At 43.4% G+C, this 27,912-nt stretch overlaps 1 protein-coding gene across 9 annotated transcripts; it reads left to right on the plus strand.

The window, feature by feature from the left end:
- Nucleotides 1–26,559, plus strand: kat7a (K(lysine) acetyltransferase 7a). 9 transcript variants are annotated; one of them, XM_056255206.1, is made up of 16 exons: nucleotides 1–224; nucleotides 1,930–2,071; nucleotides 2,316–2,495; nucleotides 3,931–4,164; nucleotides 4,841–4,923; nucleotides 5,002–5,088; nucleotides 5,268–5,357; nucleotides 5,440–5,550; nucleotides 5,872–5,910; nucleotides 6,701–6,892; nucleotides 7,058–7,147; nucleotides 7,247–7,387; nucleotides 7,478–7,571; nucleotides 7,836–7,982; nucleotides 26,036–26,142; nucleotides 26,264–26,559. In XM_056255206.1, exons 1-16 carry the CDS (start codon nucleotides 210–212, stop codon nucleotides 26,360–26,362), a joined length of 1,851 nt encoding a protein of 616 aa, XP_056111181.1. In that variant the 5' UTR covers nucleotides 1–209; the 3' UTR covers nucleotides 26,363–26,559. The 9 variants fall into 9 exon arrangements, with proteins under 9 accessions (XP_056111181.1, XP_056111182.1, XP_056111184.1 ...); XM_056255207.1 differs by having other exon boundaries at nucleotides 5,440–5,529; XM_056255209.1 differs by lacking the exon at nucleotides 5,872–5,910 and having other exon boundaries at nucleotides 5,440–5,529.
- Nucleotides 26,560–27,912: the final 1,353 nt, after the last annotated feature.

Below are 27,912 nucleotides of genomic sequence, written 5' to 3' on the forward strand. Positions count from 1 at the left end.
AATGTAAACAACAGACGCGCGCAGTCGTGACCCGTGACTGTCTGTGATGAAACAGTTTCCTTACTGCTGATTAATGTTTCCCTCACTTCCACTGGAATGCATCACATATGCCGCCCTCGACAAGTTTATTCGATCTAACTGCATGAAGAAACCAAGCAAATTAGCCCGTGTGTATCGGCTGCAGTGAGGGAGAGTCGCGGAGAAGCGCTATGCCGCGGCGGAAGGTATGAAGAAGGCCAGCTGCGCTGCGTACATGCTCATAAAGCGCTCGCATCACTCACCTGTGTGTGTGTGTGTGTGTGTTCGTTCATGTGTCATCACGAGAACCAGCAGTTTGCATGGGCGCCGTCGCAGTCATCCTTAGCAAATGACTGTCATGTTTTTTCAAGTTAATTTGTTTGTGCGGGGAATGTGTTCTAGATGGTTGTCAAAACTATCAAATTTAGGCTCGAAATGTACCAGTTAATTTGAACATTTATGTGTAATTACATAATAAGATATTTCCAGCCTTTAATAAGCACAAACACTTTATAAAAATACAAAATAAATGTTTATATATTTTAAGCATAAAATCTAGCATTAAGCATTAAAAATATTTTAAGCAGTCACATAGCCTATCACACACATCAGTTCAGACAGATTTGTATTTTTGTGATACAAGGAAAATGGCTAGAAAGAATGTGGTCATTTTTCTCACAGTCATTGTAATTACCTAATATCTTACTATCAGGATTAGGGATGCAAATTATCGATTAATTCATTAATCATTAATTGATCGACCATTAATCGATCGATTAAAAGCGGCTATTTTCCTGAGAATGTACATTTCTCACGGTATCAATAGTGTCTTTAACATAAAAAGCAAAATATTGCTTATATACTGAATAAAAATGCATGTTATATTGCTCAAATTATGTTTTATTGTAACAGTTGGGATACGGTACAGAATAGCATTTATGTAGTTTAACAAAATAAATTATGCACAGACAATTAAAATACATAAATAATTGTGCACTGGCTCACCTGTTGCAAACATTAAGCAACATAAAATAAATGTTAAATAAAAATCTATATGGGTTGTCTACATATAATAATCTATCTGGTGAACTACTTGAATGAAAAACTTGAAACATTAGCAGCAGCACTTATAATCCCCTTTGCTCTGAGAAAGGTAACAGTAAGATTACTAGACCTGGAAACTTCAATTATAGAACTGAAGGGATGTCAATTTTCACAAATGCCCATGATCGATCGTCATTTAAATGAACAATCAATTATGCGTCTGCTGCTGTGGCATATGGCCAAACGCTATGTTCCTCACCAAATTAATAAAGTGCTTTATAAATAAAGGTGACTTGACCTGACTTGAAGCATCAGAGCCCATGGCATTTTTTATTAGATTTTGGTTTATTGTGTACACCCATCTTTATATTAATCTAGTTCAAATATTTTGATTCCTTCAAGCCAGGGACCCCAGTGTAAAAAAAAAAAGCTCAGTAACATTTTATTAATATAGTTTTCTGTTATTGAAGATAATATAATACATTTAATATTCTTAAGTTTTATTAAGAATATGAACATATATTACTACATTATATAAATGAGTTAAAATTAGGTAAAAATGAATTGACCCTGTGGAGCACCTACTGGGACCCCTGGTTGAAAGTTAAACCCCTGTGTCTGTGAGATTAAATTGAGAAACATAAGGAGAAACTCACCAGGGTCATTGTCACAAGTCAAGTGGAACTATTTGTTTTTTTAGTTACAGTTAAGTTACCTTAATTAACTGAATTAAGTATTCAATTTTATGAAAAACTTGCCATCCTTTTAAAGGTCATTTTATTTCATATGAATCAGTGTGTGTATAACAATAAAAAGATACATTTTGTATTCAGTGACCAAAAGGTTTTTGATGTTTCTGACTCTTAGAAAAATGCGGGCAGTAGCTCTGAAGGTACAGAGGATTCAGATTTCTCCGCTGAGCACACAGACAGCTCAGAGAGTGACACCCACACGGTTAGAAACACCCGACTCACTCGATCCTCTCTGAGACTCAGCCGCAACTCGCAAGGTAGGACACGAGAGAGCAGCCATTGCTATATGACTTACTAAGAGCTCTTCTGTAAAAGTATGATTTACTTTTTCATTGGGCTGTAGGAATTATGAAATTATTATGTGATTTTACTTGCCCCAACATAAAAATATAATTGTAATCTTGCACCAATAGGTGATGGTTTGATTGGTAGAAAGCGTGATTGGTGGAGAACAAAAAAAAAGAAGGAATGAACGAACAAACCTGAGAGCTTTGTTTCTAGATTCCAGTCCTGTGGGGAACCCTTCTGCCCCGGTTTCAGAGAAGGTGGTGAACTATTCCACCCGCCGTGTGACTCGTAGTCAACAGCAGGGGGTGACAGTCTCGCCCAAGAAATACCCCTTGCGGCAGAGTCGCTCTTCTGGCTCAGACACGGAGCAGCATGGGGAAATCTCAGAGAGGGGTAGGAGGAGAAAACCGCATGGTTCTTCACTCATGCCTTCCCTCATTTGAGTATCTCCATGCTTAGCTCTGCTCACATGTGCTTCTCTTCATTTGCTCTTTTTTTAAAATTGTATTAATGACAAGTCAGAGTTCATAAAACATGTTAACTTCACACAACATGAGTTTTCTCACAGGTTTTCTCTTAAGATTCAAAAGTTGGGGGTCAGTTAGATTCAATTTTTGAAAGAAATTAATACTTGTATTGGCAAGGATATATTAAATTAATCAAAAGTGACATTTATAATGTTACAATAGATTTATATTTCAAATAAATGCTATTATAAATAAATACTTTGTTCATCAAAGAATCGTGAAAAAAAATGTATCACGGTTTCCACAAAAATATTAAGTAGTGCAAATGTTTTGATATAATTTGATAATTGTTCATATCAACAATGATAATACTAATAAATGTTTCCAAATCAGTATATTATGATTTCTGAAGGATCATGTGACACTGAAGACTGGAGTAATGATGCTGAAAATTCAGCTTTACCATCACAGGAATAAAATACATTTTAAAATATACTTAAATAGAAAACAGTTATTCTAAATTGTAACAATATTTCTGTTTTTACTTTATTTTTAATCAAATAAATGAATCCTTGGTGAGCATAAGAGACTTCTTTCAAAAACATTAAAAAACTCAGCGACCCCAGACTTTTGAACGGCAGTTTGTATCATTTTCATAATTCTTTGTTAAGCTGCACAAAAATTATTATTTCAAGTAATGCATATCTCATTTCATGTTATTCTGTGGCTTTTGCCTACTTTTTCCATTGTCATTTGCTATCATTTGAATTCATATGCACCACTCTCCATTTGTTTAATTTTGTTAACAAATAAATACATATACAAACAAACACCCTAAAATAGTTAACTCAGTTTAATTGGTTTTCAAAAATATTTTGTCTCGAGCAATAATAAAACTACCCTATGTTGCATTTCAAAGGCATCCTGCCTTTTGAAATTAGTTAAATTTGACTTAATTTTAAAAGTTGAAAAATGTATTAAATTTGTCTGGAGAAAATAAAAAACTTGTCTTTTTGCTAATATTGTCATGAAATTATAGGACAACGACAATCAACATTTTATAATTATTAAATCCAGTTTTTTTAACAAGATTGATCATCACATATTGAATCATTTTTATACTGTAGATTACTGATAAATATGTTAAATATCAAGAGATGTGGTTTGTACTGTATGTAGTTAGCTATACTTTCACTTTTACCTCTTGTTATGGTATTGTTTCATTCTCCCTTTCCTCTGTAGTTGGTTACACATTTAATACAGTTTTCATTTATATTTAGTTTTTATGTAATGATTAGAATATACCTTTTCACATTCTAAGACTTTATACGGTCCGGTTTTCTGTTGTGTTGGTCATCCAGACATTAAGCAAAGCGCAGACCATGATGAGTCCCCACCCAGGACGCCCACAGGCAATGCTCCTTCCTCTGAGTCTGACATTGACATGTCCAGCCCAAATGTGTCTCATGATGAGAGCCTGGCAAAGGAACTATCACTGAAAGAATCCGGCCTTGCTCACCGGCCCAAAAGACGGCGCTTTCATGAGAGCTACAACTTTAACATGAAGTGCCCCACACCTGGTTGTAATTCACTTGGTAATTGAATTTCAGGTCCTCTATTTTAATTTATAAGAATATTTACAATACCATTCAAAAGTTTGGGTCCAAATATGTTTTTTTAAATAAATCTGTAATGCTCAACAAGGCTTCATTTATTTGATCCAAAATACAGTAAAAACAGGAGTATTGTGAAATATTATTACAATTTGAAATAACTTGTTTTCTATTTTAATATATTTTAAAATGCGATTTATTCCTGTGATGACAAAGCTGATTATCCAGTATCATTACTCCAGTATTCAGTGTCGCATGATCCTTCAGAAATCATTCTAATATCATGATTTGCTGCTCAGAAAAAAAATATTATTATTATCAGTGTTGAAAACGGTTGAGCTGCTTGATATTTTTGTGGAAACCATAATAAATTTTTTTCAGGATTCTTTGATGAATAGAAAGTTTTTAAAAAATCATAAATGTCTTTACTGTCCATTTTGACCAATTTAATGTGTCCTTTCTGAATAAAAGTATTACTTTCTTTAAAAAAAAAAAAAACATCTTACTGACTCCAAACTTTTGAACGGTAGTGTATTTCAGTTATTCATTTATGTATTAATAGTGGTTTTATTTTTTAGGTTTTGTTATGTTTACAGACTTTTTTAATGCAGTATTTAAACACTGAAATATTTAAATTCCACCTTCATTTCTCTTTCAGGACATTTGACAGGGAAACATGAAAGGCACTTTTCAATATCTGGATGTCCACTGTACCATAACCTCTCAGCAGACGAGTGTAAGGTAAGGGTTGTTACCGACGAAACCTTTAGCCAGATTATATTCAGCAAGGTTTGCCTAAAAATCAAACATTTTACTCAGGTGAAGGCAAGCTCCCGAGACAAACATGTGGAGGAGAGGACGCTGTCACAGCGGCAGGATGAGAACCGCCATTCCGCCCGGCAACAGGTAAAACAGCACATCAAGTATTTAACGTCCTCACTCGTGAACTGGTATGTGCCCTAGTAATGATCCCCGTTGTATGACATTCTTTAAGAGCTTCTTTCAGGTTCTATGTGCAATGAACTTTCCGTGTCAATTAAATAGTTTCTAGCACTCACATTCTCTGAGTTACCGCTTCCCTCCAGGCCCAAGCAGAGAGACAGCTGCGATATAAGGAGAAGGTGACAGAGATGAGGAGGAAGAGAAACTCTGTTCCACAAAAAGACAAGTACATGGTGGGTGTCACATGCTCCATATATGAAGATCCCTCAGCAGATGCATGTATCAATCTCTTAGCTCTTGTTTGACTCTCTCCAGGAGCACAGACCGTCCCATGGCAGCAGTCGTGAGCCTCTGCTGGAGAACATCACAAGTGACTATGACCTGGAGCTGTTTAGAAAAGCCCAGGCACGTGCTTCGGATGATCTTGTAAGAGAGAAGACCCATCACATTTTCGCCCTCTTGTTTTCTCCTTTCCCCTCTCATTTTCATGAATCTGTAAAGATCGCAGGTGGGATGAGCCTTCGCACCACTGATTTCTAGGATATGCAATGGGCCCACGCTGGACTCTCTTCCACTGTAGCCTCCACACTGCTGCCATTCTCTCATCTGTAGCATGGAGTGTCACTCAAAGTTTTAGAGCACAATACTTGATCTGTTCTGCCAAGACCACCTTTCCTTAAAGGGACAGAAATTCTGTCATTTACTAATCACCATGACATTTCAAACCTGTATCTCGTTATCTTTTAGAGCTTGACTGGGGAAAAAATCATAAGGAGCAACAAGAAGGTGTGTAAGTAATGACAGAATTGTTATTTTTGGTTGAGCTGTTCCTTTAAGAGAAAATAATAATATTAACTTGAGTGGACATTACATGCACCTTCTTATTTTCTCCAGCTGATTTCTATCTTAACTTTAATTTCTACATTGCCATCTGTTTATTAATTAGAACATTCTCTGAAAATGTACACTTCCGTTGAAAAGTTTGAGGGTTGGTAATTTTTTTTTAAATGTTATTGAAGAAATATTTTATGCTCATCAAGGCTGCATTTATCTGATTTTTTTAAACAGCCATAAAAAAACAGTCATATATTATTGCAATTTAAAAGAACTGTTTTTTATTTGAATGTATTTTGAAATGTAATTTATTCCTGTGATGTCAAAGCTGAATGTTCAGCATCATTACTCCAGTCTTCAGCGTCACATGATCCTTCAGAAATCATTCTAATATGATGATTTGCTGCTCAAGAAACCTTTATTATTATTATTATTATCAATGTTGGAAACAGTTTTGCTGCTTAATATTTTTGTGGAAACCATTTAGTTGAAATAGAAATATTGTAAATTTACTGTCACCTCTGATTGATTTAATGCATCCTTACTGAATAAAAGCATTAATTTCTTTCTTTAAAAAAAAATCTTACTGATCCCAAGCTTTTGAACGGTAGTGTATATCTCAACCTCCTCACTCACATGTGAATCTTCTGTGGTAGACCTCAGGGTTTTTTCCTTCTAACTCAGTGTGGTCATTCCCTCTAGTCAGACCTGTGTTTCTCCCACCCTTCATTGGTCCTTGCAGGAAAAACTCCGGCTCGAGGGACAGGTCACAGAGGGCGGCAACATGATAAAGGCCATTGTGTTCGGCCGCTACGAGTTGGACACTTGGTACCACTCGCCGTACCCCGAAGAGTACGCACGCCTTGGCCGTCTCTACATGTGCGAGTTCTGCCTAAAATACATGAAGAGTCAGACTATTTTGCGACGTCACATGGTAACTTTTTCACATGTTCAGTTAATAACAGTTTAAATTTGAACTTGAGGAGACAACGACTTCAATTATGATTCATAAATTTTCCCCAGCCCTAAATCATTATGTTGATAAGTGTGTGTTTTTGCATTCACACATAGACCTCTCTCTTATTTCACTTGCGATCAGGCCAAATGTGTGTGGAAACATCCACCAGGTGATGAGATTTACAGAAAAGGGCCTATATCTGTTTTTGAAGTGGATGGCAAGAAGAACAAGGTAGACCTTCCACCAGGACTCTTGATTATCAAATATCAGTCAGTCCACATATTAATTTGTGATTCTGCCTCACTGACACTGGCATTTTTTTATTTGCAGATTTATTGCCAAAACCTGTGTCTGCTTGCCAAACTCTTCCTGGACCACAAAACACTGTACTACGATGTGGAGCCGTTCCTCTTCTATGTGATGACTGAAGCTGACAATACCGGCTGCCATCTTGTAGGATACTTCTCCAAGGTACTCTGTTAGTGAATCCAGTGCACCACAAACTTCAGTTACCTTGCAAGTGATGGTTTTGTGGTAATTAAAATACGTATTTGGATTTAGGAAAAGAATTCATTCCTGAACTACAATGTCTCCTGCATCCTGACCATGCCACAGTATATGAGGCAGGGTTATGGCAAGATGCTGATTGATTTCAGTGAGTGCAGTAGATCTAGACCTTTTATATCTACATTTGGTCATTCCTGTGTTTAAGCTGAAACAAAAGATCGGTCTTGCAAATAGGTGGTTTTAAATTTACAATTGCAATCACAGATTACATAATTTATGATAAGTTATTTTTTAAAAGGCAAAGAATGTGTTAAAAATAGCTCCTTTACTGTGTGGTCACGTGCACTTTTGTATGCTGTAATTAATGGAAGAGATTAACATGTTAGTGTGTGAATGGCTGGTATCTGCACAGGTTACCTGCTGTCCAAAGTAGAGGAGAAGGTTGGCTCTCCTGAGCGGCCTCTCTCTGATCTCGGCCTCATCAGTTACAGGAGCTACTGGAAAGAAGTGCTCCTGCGCTACCTGCACAACTTCCAGGGCAAAGAAATCTCCATTAAAGGTACTTAGTGTTACATGCACTACTGTTCAAAAATTGGGGGTCAGAAAGAAAGACATTATAAGCATGCATTAAATTGTTCAAAAGTGACAGTAAAGACATTAATAATGTTACAATAATGATTGGGAAAAAAGCATTTCTGGTTTCCACAAAAATATGAAGCAGCACAACTGTTTCCAACATTGATAATAACTAGTGGAATGCCCGTGCAAAATCTGTTTTTGTGTTGTTGTGGCAAAAATTCATCTCAAGCAAACATCACTGCGTAAGAGACACTCAGAGTCAAATTATATAAAATAGAAGTATTTATTCTTGCAAGAATAGGAGCAGTCTAATACACAGTTGTTACCCTGTGCAGAAGAGTGACACACCCCCAGACAGACTGAACTAGCTTTTATCTTAGTTTCAAGGCCTTCTTCCCCCCAGAGCCTTCCTCCCAGTAGTTTTCCATAGACGTCACTAGTTGGCCCATAAGCCCCCCTGCACCAAAATGGCCTTCTGACATCTAGGTCAGAGGTCCTTGTTCGTCTGTTCTCTGGAGTGTCTCCCTCTTCTGCCTCCCCAGGTACATAAACAGAATCTTCTCTCACTACAAGTGAGAGACACACATGTGACATTCTTTGAATCATCTATATTTTACACATTGAATAGGTTCTCTCTCTTATGATATCTGTTAGGGATCAATGACTATTAAAATTTCCACAACAAATTCCCGCTTTTTATCATTCTGATTACCCATAATCATAACAATAAACAATAAGACAAATTTTAAGTCATATCATCACACTTATACTCTTCATCTCTGATTTTTGCATAAATGATCACTCTCCTTGAACCTGTGAAGAAAAGTTTAGAATGAAGAAGCATAAGGCTGTTTTTGTGGGGGAAAGGCCCCGTAATATTTTAGCTAGCAAGTAAACATTTTTACGACGCCGGGCTAAGCGAGAAATCTCTGTTCCTGCGCTCCTGTAAACAGACCCTCAGTCACGCCAGTAAGGAAAAAGGTAGTTATAACATAGTAAGGAAACAAACAGATAAAAGTATAATAAAAATCACTCAGTTTCAAACCCTATCTTTGTACGCCATCTCGTAACACGGATGACCGCTGCTTGTAACCTTCTTTAAATCTTTTGCCCTTAATCTTTCTCAGAAAATAAACAAATAGAAGAAAAACAAACAGAACATACATTTAACACATATCTCACTGTAGCTCCCGCTACCTGTATCGTCACATAATTTTGTTCATCCTTGGGATAGACTGTCATTTTCACCAATTGAACAGACAGCATGTTTCACCTGTCACTGTAATCATATTCACCCATGAATAACAAAATTATTAGAATAACAATCCTAACTCCTATCATTAAGCCTTTTCCATTATTCTACGCCCATCTCCATATTTCACCTCGGTTTTCCTAACCATATTTTGTTCACTTCTAATTCAATTTAGTAAGCTCTATTTAATGCCATATTTAACAAAATCTAACCAGAGAAGTCTTATAATTTTATCCATTCTTCTAACCAATGCAGTTGTTCAATATTAACTCTAATATTTCCATTACGGACACAATCAATATATTTTCTACATTTACAATCAAATCAATACCTAGTTTGATTCAATCAAACAAAATCATCACAAAAACAGATTCTTCTGTTAAACGTTCCGTTTCTTTTACCTTTAACTTTTAATTCAAACATGCTGTGGTTCTACTTAATAAGCTTCAACAATTATCCCTATAATTTACATTAATTAATAGATCTTCTCTTCCCAAAAACATTTTCCTTAAATATTTCCTAATGAATAAGTAACCAATCAAATCTTTTGATCTACTGTATATCAATACTAAGCCCTATTTTGATTTAATCAAATAAAATCCTCAAAATAATCACAAAACCACATTCTTAAACCATTAGTTGGTTCACATCCTCCTCCAGGCGTGTTGATCATCTCGTTCGCCCCATGGACTATGGGATGATTGTGGCCTGTTGGTGTTGTCTAAGGTGAGAGGCTTGGACCCAGGTGACACACTGATCTCCTGAGATCACCACCGCACCCCCACTGGAATGAACCATTTCCTGCTTCCCGTCACCTGTGAATGGAGACCTTAAGTATTTTGTTAGTGACCGCTTGTCTTGCCGCTCGTCCCCTTTGGTGTGACCTGTGGATTCAACAATCTGAAACATTATCACCGGATAATTTCTTGCTCACTTAATAGCACTCGGGGTCCTTTTACCCTGAAAAACACATATCCACTTTGCTTACGTTAACAAGTCAATATTCATACATTTGGAACAGAATTAGTTCTGTTTGATCCAATCCATCCTGACATTCTGTACAAGGAAAATTTTAATTTATGCGCTGCGCAGGTGTGGCACCTTTCTGCCACAATAATAACCCAGGCCAGGACAGTTAGCCAAATTCATCCATAGCCATTATTTTATTGGCACATTTTGCCCTGTCTCCCAATCCTGCATGCTCTCTGTAAAGAGAAACAAATTTCGAGGTTATTGTCAGATAGTAAAGTACGTAGTTTCTTTTGTCTACTGTTCTCCCGTGTCCTTCGATGCCCTGGCGTTTCCTGTTGAAACAATCTTTGTTATTGGTGTGTGCAGCACACTCACAGACATAAATTTTGTTAGGCAGAAAAATGGCTTCTTTCAGGGCTTTTATCCAATTACCCCTAGTGTTCTCCCAACATTTATTCAGCAAATGTGAACCCCTTAATAAACCATATTTGGCAATTGTTATACCATCCCCCTTTTGATGCACGACACAACTCGAGCATCAATTTAACATAACATTTAACATAGTGTTTTTGATAAAGTTTGCCATCAACAGTTTAAACTACTAGTTTAAACTACTACTTTAAACAGTTTATACTACGACTAATCCAAACATTCCTTCAGACAAATTCCCTCCAGACATCTTTCTCTGCCTCTGAAACAAAAATATTACAAAAATATTACATTCTTCACTTAAAGCCACAATCTCATCTTCTTATCGAAGTATTTGAAAGGCAACGGCCCTCAGTCTCACACCGAATCTTGCTTTTCAGGCCTGTTGTTTGGTCTCTCAAGTCAGTCATCTACAAACATTTCCAAAGTCATCAATTGTTTCAGGTCAGGTCATGCTGTACAGACTTGGTCATTGTCAGTCAATCATTTCTCCCCCTTTGTTCACAATAATCATAAATGTGGGAGGCTCTCTTGATAATTTCATGTTGACTTAGCCAATATGTCACTTTGTTGTTTCCCTCAAATCTACAACATTTTCATTTATCTCAGCCCATGCCAGATGGTGATCTACAACTACACAATTCCAATTTACTTAAACTGATCTTCAAATCTACATTATGTATGACAAAATTATTACTACCAGACAGAGCTTGATGGCCAATCAACTTAAAGCTTGTCCCATGTTCTGTATTGTCTTTTCATCAGAATTATCAGCTTCTTTAAAATTTGTCATTTGCCTTAACCCATCTGTAATGATAAACTCATTCCAGAGGTTAATGACGCAATATACACACCATTCAGGCGGAATATTAGTGCCCCAAACTAATACATACAAGACATAAAGTGCTGTCACCACACACACTCATACTAGACACACATATGTTAACTGTTCATTTTCAATATTCATTTTTCTTTATATTATTGCTTAAAGATTTAAATTTTAAATAAGATTTTAACCTTTTCATTTTTCCCTGTAGCTTCTACCTAATTTTACATCTGTTCATTATTCATTTGATTTTTAGACAAGTCAGCTGGGTTGTTTTGTTTCATTATCATTATTTTGCTTCAGCTTGCTCTAGCAGGCCGATAACAGAAAGACAGACACAGTTACCATCCCTTCCTCCAACTCAGGCAGTCTCTCTCACTATAAACAAATAATATTTCCCCCCCCCAGCCTCCTAAGGCTGTAACTTAGACAAAATTTGTATTCATTACAATAACCTTTGACCATTCACCTTTGTTATCCAGACTTTTCTCAAATCTACAAAAGCTGTCTTCATCTTTAGCCACCACCATGTCTAACGACCTTCAAGAGTTAAAACTATGTTATAACATATTAGTTCAAAATCAACACTATGATTTTCCTTGCCCATAAGGCAACCAGTACATAAAAAAAATGTATTACTGTCTCCACAACAACTAATGGGAATCACTTCATGGCCTCAGCTGGCTCTTGAAAGCCCACTCCTGTTCGCCCTTTATCTATAATCTCCATCAGGGTGTTTTCCCCTGGCATATTTGCAGACGCTTGTCACAATAAAAAACAAGCCATACAACTAATGCGGTTTCTTCTGGCGAGTGGTAAATAGAGGAACTCGCATTTCCTGGGTCAGACCGCCGTGACTGTTCCTCACAGCGCATCTCACCTCTCAATGCTCTGCTGACCCCGGTGGCCTCCAGTAATCAGCGCTCAACTCTCATACCTTTCTCACATATAACACCTCCATCCCGGAGGTGCCCAATGTTCGTGACCCCCTGCGTTAGGCTGTCCCCTGGCCAGGAAGATCAAACCCGTCATTGAGTAGCCACTGTACACACTGGTGACCGCTCTTTCCCATCACAGGCTGTTTGCTTCAACAGAACTCAGCTGTTTTCTAGAGCTTAGGAAAGGCACGTTCAAGAGTCACCAGGGCCATCCGGATTGCCTAATAGTGTTCACATGGGGAGACAGTTCAATAACAACAGTATTTAATCACTTAAATCCATTAACTATCTTAAAAGCAGCAACCTAGCTACTTGGATTATACTCAGTGAATTTAGATCACAACCGTACATTCAGTGTACTTCATCTGTAGCCGGAGCCATCGGTCCTGAATGGTGGAGACTAAATGAGACAGAGAAGTTACTGTCCTAAAATAAGCTAATCAAAATGTCATCTCTATCTGTATTATTGTTTTAAATACTTCTTTAAAAAGTCATTCAGTTTTACTTCTAAAACAAATTGCTCTCTAAATGGTTTCTTTTACCATCTCTGTGTCTATGATTCTTCAACTGACACACTGTGCTTTACACATTATCACAGATAACAGCTTTTAGCTGACTCATTGAATGAGAGAGACTCTGAGACTCTATTGGATGGTACACTGCTCTCTCATATACTTCTAACATCAAACATTTATCTATCATCTTTTAACTCTATCCCAGCTTAAGGCATCTTTGCCAGAAATTACATACGGTTTCAAATAAACATATTATTTATATTTGTCTTTTGCCCACCTCAGGGAATTTAGACATTACAAATTTTCCACTCAGATTGAGTCTGTTGCACTGGCAGTTTCAGGCACAGCACACATCAGATTTTAGATAAGCGAACTGTTCAATACAGCCAATAACAAACTTATCTTTTGAAAGCAAAACATCAGCTCTGTTCTTTTCATGGTCAACACTAGCAGGCCTTTTTTGTTTAATCAAATGCCTCTCTATACATTTTACATTTCGCGACTGTTAATCCTATAACACTGCTTCTGCTTATTTGTTCTTACATAAAGGTAATTATTCTAGTTCTCAATAACGTTTCACATTTCTCAATCTCAATTTTAGTTGTCAAGTTCTCAATTACCATAACTTAATATCTGACCTCAAAGTTTTCTCTTCTAGGAGTTTATCAGTCTCCAATCAGGATTCACACTAACTTTTACAAGGCTACTGCCTCTTTTGCAGTTATTATAAATCATCTTTGAGATCTGTCTCTCTATATTACCTGAACCCTTTTAAAAATGCTTAATTAAAACACAATTCTCCTTCTAGTTACCTTTACTATATTTTGCAACTCACATTTGTTGCAGTCATTCATTTTGCATCAACCTGTATTCCACAATTCACTTATAAAAATTAGTATTATAGATCTTTTCTTCAAAAGGATTCACTTTAAGATCAATCTTTTGACCTTGTTTTTTATCTCTTATTTCTCAGACCAAAAATTGTCACTGTCGTCATTTAAACACTGATCTACTTTCAAACCCACACTATTATCAGAAATGTGTCACGTGTTAAATGGTCCTGTTGACCACAGTCAAGACAATCTCTTGTCATCTGGTTGGTTGGTGTGTCAGCCTCAACTACAGCATCAGACACCTTGCAGTTTGATCACTGTGAGCTTCCAAAGGGCTTCAACTTAACACGCCCCTTGAAGCAGTGTGTGTCCCATTCAGGAATGTAAACAGAGCCACTGATAAGCAGTTCTCTGTATTCTTTTTACAGTCCACCAATGGCGGATTTAATCACAATTGCCAAATCATAATCTTCATCATTATTATTGGCAGAACATAATTTCATGAGCAGCACAGAAAATGCTCAAAATATTCTAATTTGTTTTCTGTCTTTACCTTACCAGCTTATCTTTTACAAAACATCTCTGCAAATCTCTTCAAAGTGAGATCTTCAGAGCAGAGCTGTTTACAGCATTTGCTCTCTTCTGTCTCACTATTTATTTACTTATTTATTTTCCCGGACTGTTCCGTTACTCTTCATAAAGTGTAACAATTTGTACATCATTATTTTCATTACAACTGGTTTGAAGCCTTTTTTCCTTCCATCACATTATTGTCTCAGTCTTATCTCTACTGTTTCTCCAAAACAGATTATATTACTCAGTCCGTAAATTACACAGACAACCATTATAGCTACTTGCTTCTTTAATCTTATTTTCTTAACATTAATAAAATAAAGCAGATATATCATCATTTCAATCATTATTTTATCAAAATCTAGAATTGTTCCCCATTCTGCTTAAAACATTCTTCATATCATGTTAATCCCTGTCAATCATACAATGCCTTATTTTATTCTAAAACTTTTCATATCATATAAACAGTTAATTTGACTTCCATAAATTCTATCAGACCATTTCTATTTTCATCACATATAGTTTTCTACTATATTTCTCCTTTCTTTTCCCTACATGCCAGTTCCTTCATTATCCTCTCCTTTCTTTTCTCAAACATGCCAGTTCCTTCATTATCTAACCAGTACATGATTGTTTGAACAATCCCCACACACACATCTCACACACCAACCTTTTTTTTTTTTTTTTACTTCCCTCTTCCACCAAGTCTCACTTACAGTTACCTCTATTTCACACAGACAGCCTTATTGCTTCTTGCTACTTCAATCCTTGTCATATAAATTTAAGTTCTATAGACATCTAATGTCATGCATCCATTTACTGGATGAAGAAGTAAAAAACATTATTTCTCCTGGCAGTTCGACATTTTTATCTTCAAGCCAATAATCCATTATCTGTTCACATTTTTTACACACATGTTGAACGCAGCCACAACAACCTTTTGTCCCGCTGCCCTGTTCCACTGATTCTCGCACACTCTTAGTCTATTTGTGCTCAGTGTTCCCTCCCTGGGAAAATCATGGTATTTTCTCAGTTTTTTCAATATCTAAAACATACATTTCCCCCCATACTTTCCTAGTTCTACAGAAAACCGGTGTATCAAATTTCGCAAGCTTGCTTTTGAGACATCCCCATACTGGCTGTTTTCTGTTCTCTGTGGATTTCTCTTCAACGCGCGTTCCCTTGGTCTGAAAGGCGTCCCTCCCAGACCCGATTTTTCTTTTAACCCAAATCGGTCGGGTTGCACTATTAGTGCCCTCCTAATTATGGTTTACCAAAAAATCTTTTTCTGGTTCCCCCTAATTAGCCTCAGCACCTAAAAACAATTTGCTCCGTGGTGGAACAACTAATTTTCAGGGTACCTATCTGTTTGAAATCTCTTGATCTGTTACAGTTCTCACTTAATCCCAGATTATTTATCTGCTTGAAATTTCTTGTTCTGTCACAGACCTCAATTAATCTCAGATATTTTCTCTCGTATCTGTTTGAAACCTCTTGATCTATATATAGATCTCAATTAATCTCAGATTACGTACCACAGAAACAGCCCTCAGCCAATATGGTTCAGTTTCACTCTTTCCCCAATTAAACTGAATTTAATTAACTTACCCAAAAGAAAATAAATTGAACTGTCTCTTACCAGAGATGCTTCTGTTGCCACCTGCGGGTTCTTTAGGTTCCAGTGGTCGATTCTCCCGGCCCTGATATCGGTCGGCCCCTCTCTCTCAAGTTTACGAGGTAGAGCTGGAACTTACTTAGTCCAGGTGGCCAAACACCGTCCGATCTCAGGTCCAGGAGGCACGTCCAAGGAATATCACTTCTGACACCAAAACTGTTGTGGCAAACTTTATCTCAAGCAAACATCACTGCGTAAGAGACACTCAGAGTCAAATTATATAAAATAGAAGTATTTATTCTTGCAAGAATAGGAGCAGTCTAATACACAGTTGTTACCCTGTGCAGAAGAGTGACACACCCCCAGACAGACTGAACTAGCTTTTATCTTAGTTTCAAGGCCTTCTTCCCCCCAGAGCCTTCCTCCCAGTAGTTTTCCATAGACGTCACTAGTTGGCCCATAAGCCCCCCTGCACCAAAATGGCCTTCTGACATCTAGGTCAGAGGTCCTTGTTCGTCTGTTCTCTGGAGTGTCTCCCTCTTCTGCCTCCCCAGGTACATAAACAGAATCTTCTCTCACTACAAGTGAGAGACACACATGTGACATTCTTTGAATCATCTATATTTTACACATTGAATAGGTTCTCTCTCTTATGATATCTGTTAGGGATCAATGACTATTAAAATTTCCACAACAGTGTGTTTTTAGTAATTGTTGGTTTGGTATGTTTGAGTTGCTGAATAGCCTAGGCTACTATTACACAGGAGCCTAAACTCTGAGAAAACGATAACGTTAAGCACACCAGAATAAAATATAATGTTCAGAATTAAACAGTGTAGCTGACTTACAGATTCAGTTAACATCCACAAATGAATAAGCTCGACGATTCAGGGGAGCACAAAGTGAACTAAGAGAAAACGCTACGCTTGAGAAAACAGTTTGTGAATAGGCTACTACAAATGATGGCCGTGAATAAAATATAATATTCAGATATTTTTAAACCACAAACCTGTAATGTCAGAATGTTTATTTTGGGGAGTGGCCACTCAGTGTGCAGTGTGAGAGGGGGAGTGGCCACTCAGTGTGCAGTGTGAGAGGGGGAGTGGTCACGCAGTGTGAGAGGGGGAGTGGCCACTCAGTGTGCAGTGTGAGAGGGGGAGTGGCCACTCAGCTTGCAGTGTGAGAGGGGGATTGGCCACTCAGTGTGCAGTGTGAGAGGGTGAGTGGTCACTCAGTGTGCAGTGTTGAGAGGGGGAGTGTTCACTCAGTGTGAGAGGGAGAGTGGTCACTCAGTGTGCAGTGTTGAGAGGGGGAGTGGTCACTCAGTGTGCAGTGTGAGAGGGGGAGTGGTCACTCAGTGTGTTGGTGTGAGAGGGGGAGTGGTCACTCAGTGTGCAGTGTTGAGAGGGGGAGTGGCCACGCAGTGTGAGAGGGGGAGTGGCCACGCAGTGTGCAGTGTGAGAGGGGGAGTGGTCACTCAGTGTGCAGTGTGAGAGGGGGAGTGGCCAATCAGTGTGAGAGGGGGAGTGGCCACGCAGTGTGAGAGGGGGAATGGCCACTCAGTGTGCAGTGTGAGAGGGGGAGTGGTCACTCAGTGTGCAGTGTGAGAGGGGGAGTGGCCAATCAGTGTGCAGTGTGAGAGGGGGAGTGGTCACTCAGTGTGCAGTGTTGAGAGGGGGAGTGGCCACTCAGTGTGCAGTGTGAGAGGGGGAGTGGTCACTCAGTGTGTTGGTGTGAGAGGGTGAGTGGTCACTCAGTGTGCAGTGTGAGAGGGGGAGTGGTCACTCAGTGTGTTGGTGTGAGAGGGGGAGTGGTCACTCAGTGTGCAGTGTTGAGAGGGGGAGTGGCCACGCAGTGTGAGGGGGAGTGGCCACGCAGTGTGCAGTGTGAGAGGAGGAGTGGTCACTCAGTGTGCAGTGTGAGAGGGGGAGTGGCCACGCAGTGTGAGAGGGGGAATGGCCACTCAGTGTGCAGTGTGAGAGGGGGAGTGGTCACGCAGTGTGAGAGGGGGAGTGGCCAATCAGTGTGCAGTGTGAGAGGGGGAGTGGCCACTCAGTGTGCAGTGTGAGAGGGGGAGTGGTCACTCAGTGTGCAGTGTTGAGAGGGGGAGTGGTCACTCAGTGTGAGAGGGAGAGGGGGAGTGGTCACTTAGTGTGCAGTGTGAGAGGGTGAGTGGTCACTTAGTGTGCAGTGTGAGAGGGTGAGTGGTCACTCAGTGTGCAGTGTGAGAGGGTGAGTGGTCACTCAGTGTGCAGTGTGAGAGGGGGAGTGGTCACTCAGTGTGAGAGGGAGAGTGGTCACTCAGTGTGCAGTGTGAGGGTGAGTGGTCACTCAGTGTGCTGTGTGAGAGGGTGAGTGGTCACTCAGTGTGCAGTGTGAGAGGGGGAGTGGTCACTCAGTGTGCAGTGTGAGAGGGGGAGTGGTCACTCAGTTTGTTGGTGTGAGAGGGGGAGTGGTCACTCAGTGTGCAGTGTTGAGAGGGGGAGTGGCCACGCAGTGTGAGAGGGGGAGTGGCCACGCAGTGTGCAGTGTGAGAGGGGGAGTGGTCACTCAGTGTGCAGTGTGAGAGGGGGAGTGGCCACGCAGTGTGCAGTGTGAGAGGGGGAGTGGCCACGCAGTGTGAGAGGGGGAATGGCCACTCAGTGTGCAGTGTGAGAGGGGGAGTGGTCACTCAGTGTGCAGTGTGAGAGGGGGAGTGGCCAATCAGTGTGCAGTGTTGAGAGGGGGAGTGGCCACTCAGTGTGCAGTGTGAGAGGGGGAGTGGCCACTCAGTGTGCAGTGTGAGAGGGGGAGTGGTCACTCAGTGTGCAGTGTTGAGAGGGGGAGTGGTCACTCAGTGTGCAGTGTGAGAGGGTGAGTGGTCACTCAGTGTGCAGTGTGAGAGGGGGAGTGGTCACTGTGTGAGAGGGGGAGTGGTCACTCAGTGTGAGAGGGAGAGTGGTCACTCAGTGTGCAGTGTGAGAGGGTGAGTGGTCACTCAGTGTGCAGTGTGAGAGGGTGAGTGGTCACTCAGTGTGCAGTGTGAGAGGGGGAGTGGTCACTCAGTGTGCAGTGTGAGAGGGGGAGTGGTCACTCAGTGTGTTGGTGTGAGAGGGGAGTGGTCACTCAGTGTGCAGTGTTGAGAGGGGGAGTGGCCACGCAGTGTGAGAGGGGGAGTGGCCACGCAGTGTGAGGGGGGAGTGGTCACTCAGTGTGCAGTGTGAGAGGGGGAGTGGCCACGCAGTGTGCAGTGTGAGAGGGGGAGTGGCCACGCAGTGTCAGAGGGGGAATGGTCACTCAGTGTGCAGTGTGAGAGGGGGAGTGGTCACTCAGTGTGCAGTGTGAGAGGGGGAGTGGCCAATCAGTGTGCAGTGTGAGAGGGGGAGTGGCCACTCAGTGTGCAGTGTGAGAGGGGGAGTGGTCACTCAGTGTGCAGTGTTGAGAGGGGGAGTGGTCACTCAGTGTGCAGTGTGAGAGGGTGAGTGGTCACTCAGTGTGCAGTGTGAGAGGGGGAGTGGTCACTCAGTGTGAGAGGGAGAGTGGTCACTCAGTGTGCAGTGTGAGAGGGTGAGTGGTCACTCAGTGTGCAGTGTGAGAGGGGGAGTGGTCACTCAGTGTGTTGGTGTGAGAGGGGGAGTGGTCACTCAGTGTGCAGTGTTGAGAGGGGGAGTGGCCACGCAGTGTGAGAGGGGGAGTGGTCACTCAGTGTGCAGTGTGAGAGGGGGAGTGGCCACGCAGTGTGAGAGGGGGAGTGGCCACTCAGTGTGCAGTGTGAGAGGGTGAGTGGTCACTCAGTGTGCAGTGTGAGAGGGGGAGTGGTCACTCAGTGTGCAGTGTGAGAGGGGGAGTGGTCACTCAGTGTGAGAGGGAGAGTGGTCACTCAGTGTGCAGTGTGAGAGGGTGAGTGGTCACTCAGTGTGCAGTGTGAGAGGGTGAGTGGTCACTCAGTGTGCAGTGTGAGAGGGGGAGTGGTCACTCAGTGTGCAGTGTGAGAGGGGGAGTGGTCACTCAGTGTGTTGGTGTGAGAGGGGAGTGGTCACTCAGTGTGCAGTGTTGAGAGGGGGAGTGGCCACGCAGTGTGAGAGGGGGAGTGGCCACGCAGTGTGAGGGGGGAGTGGTCACTCAGTGTGCAGTGTGAGAGGGGGAGTGGCCACGCAGTGTGCAGTGTGAGAGGGGGAGTGGCCACGCAGTGTCAGAGGGGGAATGGTCACTCAGTGTGCAGTGTGAGAGGGGGAGTGGTCACTCAGTGTGCAGTGTGAGAGGGGGAGTGGCCAATCAGTGTGCAGTGTGAGAGGGGGAGTGGCCACTCAGTGTGCAGTGTGAGAGGGGGAGTGGTCACTCAGTGTGCAGTGTTGAGAGGGGGAGTGGTCACTCAGTGTGCAGTGTGAGAGGGTGAGTGGTCACTCAGTGTGCAGTGTGAGAGGGGGAGTGGTCACTCAGTGTGAGAGGGAGAGTGGTCACTCAGTGTGCAGTGTGAGAGGGTGAGTGGTCACTCAGTGTGCAGTGTGAGAGGGGGAGTGGTCACTCAGTGTGTTGGTGTGAGAGGGGGAGTGGTCACTCAGTGTGCAGTGTTGAGAGGGGGAGTGGCCACGCAGTGTGAGAGGGGGAGTGGTCACTCAGTGTGCAGTGTGAGAGGGGGAGTGGCCACGCAGTGTGAGAGGGGGAGTGGCCACTCAGTGTGCAGTGTGAGAGGGTGAGTGGTCACTCAGTGTGCAGTGTGAGAGGGGGAGTGGTCACTCAGTGTGAGAGGGAGAGTGGTCACTCAGTGTGCAGTGTGAGAGGGTGAGTGGTCACTCAGTGTGCAGTGTGAGAGGGTGAGTGGTCACTCAGTGTGCAGTGTGAGAGGGGGAGTGGCCAATCAGTGTGCAGTGTGAGAGGGGGAGTGGCCACTCAGTGTGCAGTGTGAGAGGGGGAGTGGTCACTCAGTGTGCAGTGTTGAGAGGGGGAGTGGTCACTCAGTGTGCAGTGTGAGAGGGTGAGTGGTCACTCAGTGTGCAGTGTGAGAGGGGGAGTGGTCACTCAGTGTGAGAGGGAGAGTGGTCACTCAGTGTGCAGTGTGAGAGGGTGAGTGGTCACTCAGTGTGCAGTGTGAGAGGGGGAGTGGTCACTCAGTGTGTTGGTGTGAGAGGGGGAGTGGTCACTCAGTGTGCAGTGTTGAGAGGGGGAGTGGCCACGCAGTGTGAGAGGGGGAGTGGCCACGCAGTGTGCAGTGTGAGAGGGGGAGTGGTCACTCAGTGTGCAGTGTGAGAGGGGGAGTGGCCAATCAGTGTGAGAGGGGGAGTGGCCACGCAGTGTGAGAGGGGGAATGGCCACTCAGTGTGCAGTGTGAGAGGGGGAGTGGTCACTCAGTGTGCAGTGTGAGAGGGGGAGTGGCCAATCAGTGTGCAGTGTGAGAGGGGGAGTGGTCACTCAGTGTGCAGTGTTGAGAGGGGGAGTGGCCACTCAGTGTGCAGTGTGAGAGGGGGAGTGGTCACTCAGTGTGTTGGTGTGAGAGGGGGAGTGGTCACTCAGTGTGCAGTGTGAGAGGGGGAGTGGTCACTCAGTGTGTTGGTGTGAGAGGGGGAGTGGTCACTCAGTGTGCAGTGTTGAGAGGGGGAGTGGCCACGCAGTGTGAGGGGGAGTGGCCACGCAGTGTGCAGTGTGAGAGGAGGAGTGGTCACTCAGTGTGCAGTGTGAGAGGGGGAGTGGCCACGCAGTGTGAGAGGGGGAATGGCCACTCAGTGTGCAGTGTGAGAGGGGGAGTGGTCACGCAGTGTGAGAGGGGGAGTGGCCAATCAGTGTGCAGTGTGAGAGGGGGAGTGGCCACTCAGTGTGCAGTGTGAGAGGGGGAGTGGTCACTCAGTGTGCAGTGTTGAGAGGGGGAGTGGTCACTCAGTGTGAGAGGGAGAGGGGGAGTGGTCACTTAGTGTGCAGTGTGAGAGGGTGAGTGGTCACTTAGTGTGCAGTGTGAGAGGGTGAGTGGTCACTCAGTGTGCAGTGTGAGAGGGTGAGTGGTCACTCAGTGTGCAGTGTGAGAGGGGGAGTGGTCACTCAGTGTGAGAGGGAGAGTGGTCACTCAGTGTGCAGTGTGAGGGTGAGTGGTCACTCAGTGTGCTGTGTGAGAGGGTGAGTGGTCACTCAGTGTGCAGTGTGAGAGGGGGAGTGGTCACTCAGTGTGCAGTGTGAGAGGGGGAGTGGTCACTCAGTTTGTTGGTGTGAGAGGGGGAGTGGTCACTCAGTGTGCAGTGTTGAGAGGGGGAGTGGCCACGCAGTGTGAGAGGGGGAGTGGCCACGCAGTGTGCAGTGTGAGAGGGGGAGTGGTCACTCAGTGTGCAGTGTGAGAGGGGGAGTGGCCACGCAGTGTGCAGTGTGAGAGGGGGAGTGGCCACGCAGTGTGAGAGGGGGAATGGCCACTCAGTGTGCAGTGTGAGAGGGGGAGTGGTCACTCAGTGTGCAGTGTGAGAGGGGGAGTGGCCAATCAGTGTGCAGTGTTGAGAGGGGGAGTGGCCACTCAGTGTGCAGTGTGAGAGGGGGAGTGGCCACTCAGTGTGCAGTGTGAGAGGGGGAGTGGTCACTCAGTGTGCAGTGTTGAGAGGGGGAGTGGTCACTCAGTGTGCAGTGTGAGAGGGTGAGTGGTCACTCAGTGTGCAGTGTGAGAGGGGGAGTGGTCACTGTGTGAGAGGGGGAGTGGTCACTCAGTGTGAGAGGGAGAGTGGTCACTCAGTGTGCAGTGTGAGAGGGTGAGTGGTCACTCAGTGTGCAGTGTGAGAGGGTGAGTGGTCACTCAGTGTGCAGTGTGAGAGGGGGAGTGGTCACTCAGTGTGCAGTGTGAGAGGGGGAGTGGTCACTCAGTGTGTTGGTGTGAGAGGGGAGTGGTCACTCAGTGTGCAGTGTTGAGAGGGGGAGTGGCCACGCAGTGTGAGAGGGGGAGTGGCCACGCAGTGTGAGGGGGGAGTGGTCACTCAGTGTGCAGTGTGAGAGGGGGAGTGGCCACGCAGTGTGCAGTGTGAGAGGGGGAGTGGCCACGCAGTGTCAGAGGGGGAATGGTCACTCAGTGTGCAGTGTGAGAGGGGGAGTGGTCACTCAGTGTGCAGTGTGAGAGGGGGAGTGGCCAATCAGTGTGCAGTGTGAGAGGGGGAGTGGCCACTCAGTGTGCAGTGTGAGAGGGGGAGTGGTCACTCAGTGTGCAGTGTTGAGAGGGGGAGTGGTCACTCAGTGTGCAGTGTGAGAGGGTGAGTGGTCACTCAGTGTGCAGTGTGAGAGGGGGAGTGGTCACTCAGTGTGAGAGGGAGAGTGGTCACTCAGTGTGCAGTGTGAGAGGGTGAGTGGTCACTCAGTGTGCAGTGTGAGAGGGGGAGTGGTCACTCAGTGTGTTGGTGTGAGAGGGGGAGTGGTCACTCAGTGTGCAGTGTTGAGAGGGGGAGTGGCCACGCAGTGTGAGAGGGGGAGTGGTCACTCAGTGTGCAGTGTGAGAGGGGGAGTGGCCACGCAGTGTGAGAGGGGGAGTGGCCACTCAGTGTGCAGTGTGAGAGGGTGAGTGGTCACTCAGTGTGCAGTGTGAGAGGGGGAGTGGTCACTCAGTGTGAGAGGGAGAGTGGTCACTCAGTGTGCAGTGTGAGAGGGTGAGTGGTCACTCAGTGTGCAGTGTGAGAGGGTGAGTGGTCACTCAGTGTGCAGTGTGAGAGGGGGAGTGGTCACTCAGTGTGCAGTGTGAGAGGGGGAGTGGCCACTCAGTGTGCAGTGTGAGAGGGGGAGTGGTCACTCAGTGTGCAGTGTTGAGAGGGGGAGTGGTCACTCAGTGTGCAGTGTTGAGAGGGGGAGTGGTCACTCAGTGTGCAGTGTGAGAGGGGGAGTGGCCACTCAGTGTGCAGTGTGAGAGGGGGAGTGGTCACTCAGTGTGCAGTGTTGAGAGGGGGAGTGGTCACTCAGTGTGCAGTGTTGAGAGGGGGAGTGGTCACTCAGTGTGCAGTGTGAGAGGGTGAGTGGTCACTCAGTGTGCAGTGTGAGAGGGGGAGTGGTCACTCAGTGTGAGAGGGAGAGTGGTCACTCAGTGTGCAGTGTGAGAGGGTGAGTGGTCACTCAGTGTGCAGTGTGAGAGGGTGAGTGGTCACTCAGTGTGCAGTGTGAGAGGGGGAGTGGTCACTCAGTGTGTTGGTGTGAGAGGGGGAGTGGTCACTCAGTGTGCAGTGTTGAGAGGGGGAGTGGCCACGCAGTGTGAGAGGGGGAGTGGTCACTCAGTGTGCAGTGTGAGAGGGGGAGTGGCCACGCAGTGTGAGAGGGGGAGTGGCCACGCAGTGTGAGAGGGGGAATGGCCACTCAGTGTGCAGTGTGAGAGGGGGAGTGGTCACTCAGTGTGCAGTGTGAGAGGGGGAGTGGCCAATCAGTGTGCAGTGTGAGAGGGGGAGTGGTCACTCAGTGTGCAGTGTTGAGAGGGGGAGTGGCCACTCAGTGTGCAGTGTGAGAGGGGGAGTGGCCACTCAGTGTGCAGTGTGAGAGGGGTAGTGGCCACTCAGTGTGCAGTGTGAGAGGTTGAGTGGTCACTCAGTGTGCAGTGTTGAGAGGGGGAGTGGTCACTCAGTGTGAGAGGGAGAGTGGTCACTCAGTGTGCAGTGTTGAGAGGGGGAGTGGTCACTCAGTGTGAGAGGGTGAGTGGTCACTCAGTGTGCAGTGTGAGAGGGTGAGTGGTCACTCAGTGTGCAGTGTGAGAGGGTGAGTGGTCACTCAGTGTGCAGTGTGAGAGGGTGAGTGGTCACTCAGTGTGCAGTGTGAGAGGGGGAGTGGTCACTCAGTGTGCAGTGTGAGAGGGGGAGTGGTCACTCAGTGTGAGAGGGTGAGTGGTCACTCAGTGTGCAGTGTGAGAGGGTGAGTGGTCACTCAGTGTGCAGTGTGAGAGGGGGAGTGGTCACTCAGTGTGCAGTGTGAGAGGGGGAGTGGTCACTCAGTGTGTTGTGTGAGAGGGGGAGTGGTCACTCAGTGTGCAGTGTGAGAGGGGGAGTGGTCACTCAGTGTGTTGGTGTGAGAGGGGGAGTGGTCACTCAGTGTGTTGGTGTGAGAGGGGGAGTGGTCACTCAGTGTGTTGGTCTGAGAGGGGGAGTGGTCACTCAGTGTGTTGGTGTGAGAGGGGGAGTGGTCACTCAGTGTGCAGTGTTGAGAGGGGGAGTGGCCACGCAGTGTGCAGTGTGAGAGGGGGAGTGGTCACTCAGTGTGCAGTGTGAGAGGGGGAGTGGCCACGCAGTGTGAGAGGGGAGTGGCCACGCAGTGTGAGAGGGGGAATGGCCACTCAGTGTGCAGTGTGAGAGGGGGAGTGGCCACTCAGTGTGCAGTGTGAGAGGGGGAGTGGCCACTCAGTGTGCAGTGTGAGAGGGGGAGTGGCCAGCGGCTAGAGCGGCAAAAGCCAATGTGTGCTTCTTTTACCGATATATTTACCGATATCGTTTGCATTTCTAATCCAAACAACGTCAAACTCGGCACTGCATTTACTCGTGCCCATAGCAAGACACCTGTCAAGTTTGAAATCCATCGGACTAACGGTTCGAGAGATATTTGATTAACAGACAGACGGAGTGACCTCAGAATGACCTAAAAATATTTTAATATCTAAAAAACCGAAGGAGCACAAACGCGACGTTTAACAGCACAAATCAGCACAAACGATTGAGCATATTTTGGGTGAATGACGTTATCGACCTAACATTCAGTGATTAATATTTTAAAACCCGACACAGCACAAAATTTACTTTTTACAGCACAAAACAGCACAAAAACGGTGTTGTTTAAAATATGTAAATATTAAAATATGTTTAAATATTGTTTAAAATATGTAAATATTTTACATTTTAAAATATGTAAAAACGGTGTAAAATATTAAAAAATTAATATTATTTTAATATCTAAAAAACCGAAGCAGCACAAACAAAGCTTTTTACAGCACTAACGATTGAGCATATTTTGACGACGTTTTGCGTTGGTTGGGGGGCCAACTTAAAAAATCTTAGCGACCCCAGACTTTTGAACGGTAATGTATTTTCTTTTATGGTTATCATAAAGATTTAATACTGAATAGTGATTTTTCCTCTAATTGTTTTCTTTCTTTCTTTCTCATATATTTACTCTTGGGAGCAGAAATCAGTCAAGAAACAGCTGTCAATCCTGTAGACATTGTCAGTACTTTACAGTCACTCCAGATGCTGAAGTACTGGAAAGGGAAGCACCTGATCTTAAAAAGACAGGTAATTGTAATGTAATGTATGTAGTGATTTTAGTACCAGACTGTTTACATGAATTATAGGTTTATTATTTTAATCTTATTTGGTGGTTTCTAATGCATCTCAATGATTGAATGATCTTTAGGATCTGATTGATGATTGGAAAACCAAAGAGGCAAAACGTGGAAGCAGCAAGACTATTGACCCTACGGCCTTGAAGTGGAGCCCACCCAAAGGAACATAAGACAATAATCTGCATGCTCTTCCCTGTTTGCTGTAGTTTAGCAGGTCTTGCTCACTATAGGAAAAGCTTAACAAATAGGAAAGCATTTTCTTGTTACAGTAAGTTACAAGTAAAGCTGCAATCTTAACTGAATCGTGTTTGTCACATGATGCAGCTAGCATTTAGAGTTACCATAACTGTCCTATTCTAGGTTTTTGAAACATCCTATCGATCCTATCACCTAACTTATTTTGAGTTGAGTACCAGTGTTTGATACTCAAATGGCAATTGTTTTTACTGTTGTTTTTAGTCACAGTTAATAAAAAATTGCATCTCTTTATTTTAGAGAATTGACTATTTGACTGTTATATATTTATGTGTTTCTACCACTAATTGTTTTGTGAGCTGAAGAGCTTGACTCTTCTAATTGGGTTCTTGTTTCTTTTTAAATTCCTCTTAACCAGATATGTATTTCCAACCCTATTTGACATTAGCCAAAGTCACTGCAAGTAAAAATAATATTTTATTATTTCAAGTGAGACTAACGTGTATTTTGGAACAGACACATTGCAGTAAATATGATATATTTACCCTTCATTGTCATGTTTTTTTTTTTTTTTTTTTTAAGTCTACATCAAAAACTATTAAGTGGAAGCCTAGTTTATAGCATGTTTTGGCTATATATTGCAGCAAGTGTGTAATTTGTGAGCAGCCAGAATAGCTTAATTTAGCTCATAAAATTACCGTGATGCACTTGTAAACTCCACATGGTGGATTTAACACAGACTATACTATGATATGTCAGTAGCATGTGTTGCAGTTGATTTTCTATGTCTCTCCTCCAAAATAAATTTAGTCACTGTTTAAATCGATGAAGCTCTGTGAGTTTATTGGATATAAATATTACGGTAATAAACAATGGAGAAAATTTTCTAATTTACTCACCCACACAAATCACAAAAGAAGATATTTTGAAGTATGTTGGTAACTTACTTAAGAAAATCAATAATATCAGAAAGGTGATCAGCAGATCCTTGAGTTACGTTGGGGTCAGACAGATCAGACCACAACCTCAGAAAGTAGTTACTAATTTCTAAGAAATTGATGGCAAAATTTTGAAAGAAACCGTACAGCACCTTAAAACATCAACTTGCGCTCTTGACACACTTCCCACATCTTTTTTCAAAAGTGTGTTAAACTGTTTAGAAGCAGATCTCCTATGGTAAATGCCTCACTTTTCTTTGGGAATTTTCCAAACTCCCTGAAAACTGCAGTTGTCAAGCCCCTCCTGAAAAAGAGCAATCTGCAAAGACCATATTAAGCAACTATAGACCGATCTCAAATCGTCCTTTCATTGGCAAGATCATTGAAAAAGTTGTCTTCAATCAGCTGAACAAATTCTTAAGTTCAAATGGATACTTTGTCAATTTTCAATCTGGTTTCCGACCGCATCACAGCACAGAGAAAGCACTCGAGAAAATAAACGATATTCGCTTAAATACTGATTCAGGCAAATTATCAGTACTGGTACTACTCGACCTCAGTGCTGCATTTGACACTGTTGATCACGA

The sequence above is a fragment of the Rhinichthys klamathensis genome, unplaced genomic scaffold (assembly GCF_029890125.1).
Source record: "Rhinichthys klamathensis goyatoka isolate OS25496 unplaced genomic scaffold, OSU_Roscu_1.1 h1tg000119l_1, whole genome shotgun sequence".
Lineage (NCBI taxonomy): Eukaryota > Metazoa > Chordata > Actinopteri > Cypriniformes > Leuciscidae > Rhinichthys > Rhinichthys klamathensis.